This window comes from Herpailurus yagouaroundi, unplaced genomic scaffold (genome assembly GCF_014898765.1).
Source record: "Herpailurus yagouaroundi ecotype Mexico unplaced genomic scaffold, PumYag 77, whole genome shotgun sequence".
In the NCBI taxonomy this organism is placed as follows: Eukaryota; Metazoa; Chordata; class Mammalia; order Carnivora; family Felidae; genus Herpailurus; species Herpailurus yagouaroundi.
Genome location: NW_024412388.1, coordinates 93,036,316 through 93,047,580, shown reverse-complemented (window position 1 = coordinate 93,047,580; position 11,265 = coordinate 93,036,316). Strand labels below are relative to the sequence as shown.

Genomic DNA, 11,265 nt, shown 5'->3' with positions numbered 1-11,265 from the left:
AAAAAAAAAAAAAAAGACTTTCTTTCTTCTTTTCTTTTCTTTCTTTCTTTTCTTTCCTTCTTTCTTTCTTTATATTTTTAAATTTTTATTTAAATCCAAATTAGTTAGCATATAGTATAATAATGGTTTCAGGAGTAGCATTTAGCGATTCATCACTTACATACAACCCAGTCCTCATCCCAACAAGTGCCCTCCTTAATGCCCATCACCCATTTAGCCCATCCCTCTACCCACCTCCCCTCCAGAAAATCTCAGTTTGTTCTCTGTATTTAAGAGTCTCTTATGGTTTGCCTCCCTCTCTATTTTTATCTTATTTTTCCTTCCCTTCCCCTATGTTCATCTGTTGTGTTTCTTAAATTCCACATATGAGTGAAGTCAAGTATTTATCTTTCTCTGACTGACTTATTTCGCTTAGCATAATACATTCTACTTCCATCTACCTTGTTGTAAATGGCAATATTTCATTCTTTTTTCTTCTGTTTCTCTCTTTTTTAAAAATTTTATTTATTTATTTTTAAATTTACATCCAAGTTAGCATATAGTGCAATAATGATTTCAAGAGTAGAATCCAGTGATTCATCCCCTTCGTATAACACCCGGTGCTCGTTCCAACAAGTGTCCTCCTTAATGCCCCTTACCCATTTAGCCCTCCCCCAACCCACAACCCCTCCAGCAACCCTCAGTTTTTTCTCTGTATTTAAGAGTCTCTCATGTTTTGTCCCCCTCCCTGTTTTTATATTATTTTTGCTTCCCTTCCCTTATGTTCATCTGTTTTGTATCTTAAATCCCACATATGAGTGAAGTCATATGATATTTATCTTTCTCTGACTAATTTTGCTTAGCATATTACCTAGTTCCATCCACGTTGTCACAAATGGCAAGATTTCATTCTTTTTGATTGTCGAGTAATACTCCATTGGAGGATAGAGCAGAAGAATGAACCTGGACCACTTTCTTATACCATACACAAAAATAAATTCAAAATAGATGAAAGACCTAAATGTAAACCATCAGAATCCTAGAAGAAAAAATAGAAAACGACCTCTTTGACCTCAGCTGCAGCAACTTCTTACTCAACATGTCTCCAGAGACAAGGGAAACAAAAGCACAAATGAACTATTGGGACCTCATCAAGATAAAAAATTTCTGCACAGTGAAGGAAACAATCAGCAAAACTAAAAAGCAACTAACAGAATTGGAGAAGATACCTGTAAATGACATATCAGATAAAGGGTTCGTATCCAAAATCTAAAGAACTTTTCAAATTCAACACCCAAAAAATAATCCAGGGAAGAAATGGGAAAAAGACACAAATAGACACTTTTCCAAAGAAGACATCCAGATAGCTAACAGACATGAAAAGATGCTCAACATCACTGATGATGAGTGAAATACAAATCAAAACCACAATGAGATACCCCCACACACCTGTCAGAATGGCTACAATGAACAACTCAGGTAATGACAGATGTTGGTGAGGATGCAGAGAAAGAAACACCCTTTTGCACTGCTGGTGGGAATGCAAACTGATGCAGCCACTCTGGAAAACAGTATGGATGTTCCTCAAAAAACTAAAAATAGAACTACCCTATGAGCCAGCAATTGCAATACAAGGTTATCTATCCAAGGGATATAGGTGTGCTGTTTTTTTTTTCAATATATGAAATTTATTGTCAAATTGGTTTCCATACAACACCCAGTGCTCACCCCAAAAGGTGCCCTCCTCAATACCCATCACCCACCCTCTCCTCCCTCCCACCCCCCATCAACCCTCAGTTTGTTCTCAGTTTTTAAGAGTCTCCTATGCTTTGGCTCTCTCCCACTCTAACCTCTTTTTTGTTTTCCTTCCCCTCCTCCATGGGTTTCTGTTAAGTTTCTCAGGATCCACATAAGAGTGAAAACATATGGTATCTGTCTTTCTCTGTATGGCTTATTTCACTTAGCATAACACTCTCCAGTTCCATCCATGTGGCTACAAAGGGCCATATTTCATTCTTTCTCATTGCCATGTAGTTAGGTGTGCTGTTTTGAAGGGGCACATGTACCCTAATGTTTATAGCAGCATGTACCTCAATGTTTATAGAAGTATGGAAAGAGCCCAAATATTCATTGACAGATGAATGGATAAAAAAGATGTGGTATATATATGTGGAGTATTATTCAGTGATCAAAAAGAATTCTGTACTCTTTCCTTAGTAGCTCTTAAAAGAAATGTAGAATTTTTGCTTATTCATTTTTCTTATTTTTTTTAAGAAGTTTGTTTATTTATGAGAGAGAAAGAGACAGCGTGTGAGTGGGGGAGGGGCAGAGAGGGAGGGAGCCACAGAATCTGAAGCAGGCTCCAGGCTCCAAGCTGTCAGCACAGAGGCCAGTGCGGGGCTCAAACTCACGAACAGTGAGATCATGACCAGAGCCAAAGTCAGACCCTTAACTGACCGAGTCACCCAGGTGCCCCTTGTTTATTCATTTTGAATTCAGAGCAGAAGCTGCCTGTTAACGTATGTTTTATGAAAGTATCCCAATCTAAGATCTTGGAGGAAAACTTTTAAGTTGTGTATTGACATTGTCATAAAGTGGAGTTGAGTTAGAATGAAAGCTCCATGAGGGCAGGGTTTTGGCTTCTTCTCCATGGACTCTAGCACTTGGAGCCTGGCCTGTGAGAAGTGGTCAATAAGTGTTTGTAAATGAGTGTCATATAGTGGTGAACATCCTTCAGGACTTTACTCAGGAGCTATTTCCTCCAGGAAACCTTCTTCACTGTTATAGTTCCTTTGTTTCCCTCTATTAGAATTATCACACTAAATTCTGATTATCTCAGTGCTTCTCTCTCTCCTTAATGAGACTGTGAGCTTCCTTAGGCAATATCTGTTTGCAGGTTTATATTCCCAGTACTCTGCCCAGTGAAAGTGAGTCCTTACTGATGAGTGAAAGCACAGAGCTCCCAGAGCTGGAATTTGAGCCCAAGCCTGCCTGCATCTCAAGTCCACTAGGGTGAAGGGAAAATGTGTATTTCAAGCAGAAGCAGAAATGCAGGCACAGGGGAGCATCATTCACTTAGGAAATTGAAGGTGGTTCATTTGACTCCAGTGCAGTGGAGTGTGTTTCTGGGAAGATAATGATGAAAGCAGGCTGGACAGGTAGGCAGAAGCCAAATGTAACAGGAATTTTGATTTTATCCTGAGGGTGAGGGACTATTGGACATTTTATATAGAGAAGTGAAATGAGTATATCTACATTTAAGAAAGACCAACCCGGAAAAAATGGAGGATGTATTAGAGGCAAGTGAGGTTAGACTGGAGGCAGGGAGACTAATATTTAAGGAAATATTTCTATAATTCAGGTAAGAAATGATGATCACCAGTGCAGGGTGGTGGCTGGAGAAATTGGAGAAGGAAATGAACTGAAAAATATTTTGGAAATAGAATCAGCACAACTTGCTGACTGAGTAGATATCGAAGTGAGAAAGAAAGAGGAATCAGAGATGATACTCTGGTTCCTAATTTGAACAACTAGAATACATAGAGAATACAATAAGAGGAATAGATTTTCGGGTAAAGTGACATGTTCCATTTTGGACAAGCTGAATTTGGGACATCTCTGCAACACGAGCAGGTAGCTGTCCAGTGGGACTTTTGATCTCTGATGGAGAGGTTATTTTTGAGTTGCAGCCATTGAAATGGATTGCTGAGGAAGGCTTATAGAATGGAAGAATTCTGGGAATCTGCCAGGGAGAAGTAAAAGGAGCCCGTTGCAGAAAAGACTGAGAAGGAATAGCCAGAGGGACAGGAGGAAATGCAGAGAGTGATGGCCTAGAAGTCAGAGGATTAATAGGGTTTTGTGAAGGGTCAAGTGCTATAGGCTGGTAAATACAATAAGGAAAGGGTCTTTTAGGATTTATCAACACACAGACAGGAGAACTTGGCATAAATGTTCCAGTGAAGTAAAGAGATGAGAAACCATTCTGAAACGACTGTAAACCAGGGGATGATAATAATTGTACAGTGTAGACACATTTTTGGGAAGTTGGACTTGAGTGAAAGGAAGGAGAAGATATGAGGGAGAGTGATAGAAAGATGGTGGACAGAGGGAGGGTTTTGATATGTTTTATTTTAATGTGCCCATTGCTGAAGCAAGCATGTCAACACAAAGAACGAAGTTAAAAGTATAGGTGGGAGAGGCTGGTAAATGCAGCAGGTGTTCACAGGAAGTGGGGATGGGGGTGGAAGGGCTGGGGAGACATAGGTGCTATCCAGATGCCCTGGGAAGGATTGGCTTTGATGGTACGGGGGACTCTTCTTATGTCACTTTGGGAAGAAAGAAGATATATGTGGATGTGGATAATTTTGCAGAGAATGGGCAGGAATACCCTTGCCTGGTAGCCTCTGTTCTTCCTTGAGTTCCCAAGAAAGGACAGTCGCTGGGAATGAGGGAGGAAGTGGTATTGGAAGCTGGAGGAGGATGGAAACGATTGAAATAGGTGTTGTAACACATGGAAAAGGACAGACAAAAGGATTTTAGGGTGGCTTTGAGGGCTCAGTTAGTCTCCTGCTTCTCTCTGTTGATTTATTCCACTTCTCCCTCCAGGGTTGGTGGTTAATAATTACCTTTGTAGACTCTCCTTACCTTTCTAAAACAAGGAGTCTGATTTGCCTGGTTTATGACCACAGTCTGTTTGGGCACAGCTTTTCTTTCCAAGTTGTAAGAAGTAAAGAGTAATAGTGATCACATTTGCTGAACATTCGCCATGTCCTCAACACTCTGTTGTATTATATTATTTAATACTTTTAGCAACCTTGTGAGATAGGTTGTTATCATAGATGAGGAAACATGCTCATGAACTTGCTCAGGGCCACATGTTTCTGGAGTTCCAGCCCCAGGTCTGCCTGTATCTGGAGCCTGTGATATTATCATCCTGGTCTGTGGACATTTTGGATGCATCGGGGTCAGATTTTACCCTTGGCCAGATTGGCTGTGTTGGTTGCTTTAGTAACGGTGGGCCAGATGGGCTCTGGGGTTGATGTGGTAGAGTAATTATATGTATTACCTACAGAAATCTTTCTAAGTTGTTTTGTTAATATTTGTCACTTATTTTATTTATACTGGTGAAAATAAACTCATCTTAAAAAAGAAAAACTATGAGAAAAACATCTAAAAATTGTAAACACTTCATCAACCCTGTATGGGTGCTATGAATTGTGTTTTAGCAAAGGAACAACTGGGTCCCATCTGTGGAACATCTGTGTTCTGTGGAAATCTACCTTGAAAACCGCTGTCCAGTAAACTGAATGTATTAGCATTTGAGCCTTGCTTTTTTCTGTGAGGTATTAACGCACTGTATGTATTTGGAAAAGCATCATCATATTGTCAATTTAGGAGCTATTTGTATTTTGATATTTACCTAGTCAGCTCACGTTGCCATAACAAAATACCATACTGATTGTTTAAACAACAGAAATTAATTTCTCACAGTCCTGGAACTGCGGGATCCAAGACCAGGGTGCTGACCAGTTTGGTCAGTTTTGGTCTGGTGAGGGCTCTCTTCTTGGCTCGCACATGGCTGCCATGTGTGCTTACATGGCCTTTCTCTCATACATGTGTGTGTAGAAACAGAAAGAGAGGGAGAGAGAGAAAACTCTCTGGTATCTTTCTTAAGGACACGTTCTTTTTTTTTTTTAATTTTTTTTTTAACGTTTATTTATTTTTGAGACAGGGAGAGACAGAGCATGAACAGGGGAGAGTCAGAGAGAGGGAGACACAGAATCTGAAGCAGGCTCCAGGCTCTGAGCTGTCAGCACAGAGCCCGACATGGGGCTAGAACTCACAGACTGCGAGATCATGACCTGAGCCGAAGTCGGCCGCTTAAAAGAACCCCACCCTCATGACCTCATCTAACTCCAGTTTATCTCCCAGAGGCCCCATCTCCATGTATCATCACAGTGGTGGTTACAGCTTCAACATAAGAATTTTTTGGGAGGGGGAGACATGATTCAGTCTATAGCAGGTATTAACATACATTTAAATATGTATTTATACAGTACAAGAAGTTGCTTACTGTGGAAGGACAAAAAATAGGAATCTTTGACAGATTTATTTCTGGTTCCTTGGCTGGGGCAACTGCACAGACTATTATTTATCCTATGGAGGTAAGTACCACTCTGAAGTCTGACTGTGTGGGTGCTATTTGTTTAATTATCTACTGTTGGGTAACAAGTTACCCCCAAATTAACAGTTTAAATTTTTTTTAATGTTTTTATTTATTTTTGAGACAGAGAGAGACAGAGCATGAGCAGGGAAGGGGGAGAGAGAGAAGGAGACACAGAATCTGAAGCAGGCTTCAGGCTCTGAGTTGTCAGCACAGAGCCCGATGTGGGGCTAGAACTCAGGGACTGTGAGATCATGACCTGAGCCAAAGTCGGATGCTTACCGACTGAGCCACCCAGATGCCCCCCAAATTAGCAGTTTAAAATGGGCATTTATTATCTCAGGATTTCTGTGGGTCAGGAGTCTGGGAGTAGCTTAGTCGGGTGATGTTGGCCCAGGGTTTCTCTGAGCCTAGAGTCAAGGTGTGGGTTAGGGTCTCAGCCACCACAGAGTTCACCTGCAGATGAGTCTGCCTCCAAGCTTGCTCACATGTTTGTTGCTGGGCCTCCCTGTTTATTAGCTGGAGATATCAGTTCCTTATCGCAGGGACCTCTCCATAGGCTGTTTGAGTACCCCCACAACATGTAGCTGTTTTCTCCAAGTTGGTGATATGAGAGAGAGAGAGAGAGAGAGAGAGAATGTTTTAGCCAGCACTTAGAATGGAAGCTGCAATCTTCTGTCATTTCTGCTATATTCTGTTGGTCACACAGACCAGCCCTGGTGGAGCGTGGGAGGGGACTACACACCGTGTGAACACAAGGAGGCAGGGATAGTTGGGGCCCCTCTTGGAGGCTGGCTGCCACAGTGTTGATAAGAATTATAGTACCCATTTCCCTCCAAAGAGGTTCTGTACCATACATTTAATAATGGAACCTCAAGATTCGACTAGGTAATGGTAGTCCTAACTAGACATCCTATCATTAGAGCCTGGGGTTGGCAAACCATGTACCTGTGTAATACTTTGTATAGCCCTTGAGCTAAGAATGATTTTATACATTTTTAAAAGGAGGTTAAAAAAATATGCAACAGACCTGATATTTTAGGGCTGCAAAGACTGAAATATTTACCATGAGGCCTTTGCAGGAAAAGTTTGCCAACTCTTCCTTTAGAGCGAAAATAATATTACAGATGTGGCTATCTTTATTGGTATGACAAAGGGGTTTTCAGCATATAATAAGATCTAAGCAAAAAATACCCTTCATTTTCACCTTTGTGCTATGCATATTAATACAGCTTTCCTTGCAAGCATCTTAATATGGTTATTCATATTATTTCCCATAACCCCTTAAAAATACCCTAACGGAATACATAGTCTTCCTCTTATAGCCTCCATCTCAGTTAATAGCATCACTTTCCCACTTCTCTGCTGCCTCGCTTCTGTGTTCAAGCTAGAAACACTGGGATCATCCTGTGCGCTACCATTTCCCTTACCCTCCATATCTAATTTTAAGACTTCTGTAAATTATTTTCTATTTCCTCTGCCACTACCCTCATTCAGATCCTCTTTAAAGTAAATAGGTTCTCTTGGGTGTCATCTTAGCCCTTCACTAGTCATGTTATGTGAGGGATAACACATCAACAAGCTAGACAGTCATTTGAGGGACACTATGTGCTGGGTATTTGTTCTCTGTAAAATACTTTGAATTCCATGACGGACTTAATATAAATAATAACATTTTGTTATATTCTTTTATAACTAGGTTATTAAAACCAGGCTGGCTGTAGGCAAAACTGGACAATATTATGGAATATTTGATTGTGCCAAGAAGATTTTGAAACATGAAGGCGTGGGAGCTTTTTACAAAGGTTATATTCCCAATTTATTAGGCATCGTACCTTATGCAGGTATAGATCTTGCTGTGTATGAGGTGAGTTTGCAGCCATGTTTTACATCTGAAAATGTAGTTAATATAGTTCCTATTGTTAGAATTTGACTTCATATAAAGAAGCACATATATACCAGGAAATAGTTTGTGACCAGAAGCAGATTCAGGACTGTGTTATTTAATCATTTTTTTTTCAAGTACCTTGAATATAAGATCCCATATGCCTGTGGTCACCTTTGTATCAGATTTCCCTGGGAATTATTTTTTTTTAAATTTTTAATGTTTATTTATTTATTTTGAAAGAGACTGCATGAGCAGGCGAGGGGCATAGAGAGAGAGGGAAAGAGAGAATCCCATGCATGCTCTGCACTGATAGTGCAGACTTGGGCTTGAACTCACAAACCTGTGAGATCATGACCTGAACTGAAATCAAGAGTTGGAAGCTTAGTAACTGACTGAGCCGCCCAGGTGCCTCTCCCTGCAACTTATTTTTATTAATGAAGCGAGCAAAGTCACATTCAAGTATAGTTATTCAGCTGAGAAGATGGTATTAAGGATTTTTTTTTTGAGGGGAGACAAAATAAGCAAGAAGGGCGCATTTTCTTTATTTGTTAAAATCTGACATTGATAAAGCTGAGAGACTGATGTATATGGCACAGATTCACCCCTGGTACTGAAAAGACAACTTAGACTACAAATCTTGGGTCAACTCTGCCATTGAACCGTTTAATAATTTATGAATCTGACAAACAGTTTCAGTTTTTGCCTTTGAAAACCTGAAGTTCTGGTCGGGGAGATAGGCAGACTACTAAAGCATAGTGTGGTTAGCTGTGCTGTGATAGAAGTAAGCCTGGGCGCATTTGGAAGGGACCCCACCTATAGCTGAGAGGAAGGGTGGCATGTGTAATGAAAGTTTTCTTAGAGGACTTTACCTTTTTTTCTAAACAAATCTATTAGGATATAATTTACATGCCATACATTTCATTCATATAAAGTGTACAGTTCAGTGGCCTTTAGAATTTAAAATTTAATTTAAAATTGTGGTAATATGTATGTAACATAAAATTTGTGATTTTTAACCATCCTTAAGGGTATAATTCAGGTATATTAATTACATTCACAGTACTGTGTTCCATCCCCACTATTTCCAGTGTTTTTCTCATAATCCCAAACATAAACTCTGTATCTGTTATGAAATAACTCCCCACTCTCCCCTCCACCCAGCCCCGGGTCACCTCTAATCTACTTTCTGTCTATATGAATTTGCCTATTCTAGTTATTTCATACAAGTAGAATCATGTATTCTACAAGGGAATCATGTCCCTTTTTGTCTGGCTTATTTCATTTAGTATAATGTTTTCAGGGTTCATCCATGTTGTAGCGTATCAGAACTTCACTCCTATTGGCTGAATAAGATTCCATTGTATGTATATACCACATCTTGCTTATCTGTTCATCTGTTGGTGGATACTTGGCTCATTTCTGTTTTTTGGCTATTATGAATAATGCTACAGTGAACATTGGGGTACAGGTATCTTGTCAAGTCTCTGCTTTCAATTCCTTTGGGTATATACTGAGGCATAGAATTGCTGGGTCCTATGGTAATTCTATGTTAAGCTTTTTGAGGAACTGTCAAACTGGTTTCCATGGTTATACCCTATTTCATTCCTACCAACAGTATACAAGGACTCTAATTTTTCTACATCCTTGCTAACACTTGATAGCTTCTGTTTGTTTATTTTATTTATTTAATTTTTTTAACATTTGTATTTATTTTTGTGATAGAGAGAGATAGAGCATGAGCGGGGGAGGGGGAGAGAGAGGGAGACACAGATTCTGAAGTAGGGTCCAGGGTCTGAGCTGTCAGCACAGAGCCCAGTGTGGGGCTCAAACTTGTCAACTGCAAGATCATGACCTGAGCCGAAGTCAGATGCTCAACCGACTGACCCACCCAGGTGCTCCTGTTTGTTTTTTTTAAATAGTGGCCATCCTAACAGAGATGAGGCAGTGTCTTATTATGCTTTTGACGTTCATTTCTCAGATGATAAGCGATGTTGAAGATCTTTTCATACATTTACTGTCCATTTATGTATATTTTTGGAGAAATGTCTATCCAAATTTTTGCCAATTTTGTTGAAGTATAGTTGATACACAATGTTATGCTAATTGTAGGTGTACAACATGGTGATTTGACAACTCTGTGTGTTATGTTCACCAGTAGTGTCACCTGTCATCTGTCACCATACAACACTATTATAATACCATTAGCTATATTGCCTATGCTGTACCTTTCATCCTTGTGACTTATTTATTCCATACTGTGCTTCCCACTCCTCTTCATCCATTTTGCCCATCCCTCAATCCTCCACCCTTTTACAACTATCAGTTTGTTCTCTGTATTTGAGAGTCTGTTTCTGCACACCTGGGTGGCTCAGTCAGTTGAACCACCAACTCTTGATTTTGGCTCAGGTCATGATTTCACAGTTTGTGGGATCAAGCCCTGTGTCAGGCTGTAAGCTGACAGCGTGGAGCCTGCTTGGGATTCTCTGATTCTCTCTCTCCTCTCTCTCTCTTTGCTCCTTCCTGCTTGTGCACTCTTTCTCTCTCTCAAAATAAATAAATAAACATTAAAAAGTCTGTATCTGCCTTTTTTTGTTGTTTTTTTTTCATTTGTTTTGCTTTTTAGATTCTACATATAAATGAAATCATGTGGTAAGGGTCTTTCTCTGTATGACTTATTTCCCTTAATACCCTCATAATACTCTCTAGGTCCATTCATGTTGTTGCAAATGGCAAGATCTTATTATTTTTTATGGCTGACTAATATTCCATTGTATGTGTGTATATGTATGAATGTATATATATGTGTATATGCACATGCACATGAACACACACACAGCATATCTGTTCTTTTTTTTTTATTTATATATGAAATTTATTGTCAAATTGGTTTCCATACAACACCCAGTGCTCATCCCAAAAGGTGCCCTCCTCAATACCCATCACCCACCCTCTCCTCCCTCCCACCCCCCATCAACCCTCAGTTTGCTCTCAGTTCTCAACAGTCTCTTATGCTTTGGCTCTCTCCCACTCTAACCTCTTTTTTTTTTTCCTTCCCCTCCCCCATGGGTTCCTGTTAAGTTTCTCAGGATCCACATAAGAGTGAAACCATATGGTATCTGTCTTTCTCTGTATGGCTTATTTCACTTAGCATCACACTCTCCAGTTCCATCCACGTTGCTACAAAAGGCCATATTTCATTTTTTCTCATTGCCACGTAGTATTCCATAGTGTATAT

General features: G+C 39.9%; 1 protein-coding gene across 1 annotated transcript in view; it reads left to right on the top strand.

Moving 5' to 3' along the window:
- SLC25A24 (solute carrier family 25 member 24) overlaps nt 1–11,265 on the top strand; it is a 65,631-nt gene that overhangs the window by 46,059 nt on the left and 8,307 nt on the right. The window contains exons 7-8 of the mRNA XM_040471161.1: nt 6,036–6,143; nt 7,842–8,009. Of these exons, the coding sequence (XP_040327095.1) occupies nt 6,036–6,143; nt 7,842–8,009 (276 nt within the window). The remainder of the gene's footprint in view (nt 1–6,035; nt 6,144–7,841; nt 8,010–11,265) is intronic.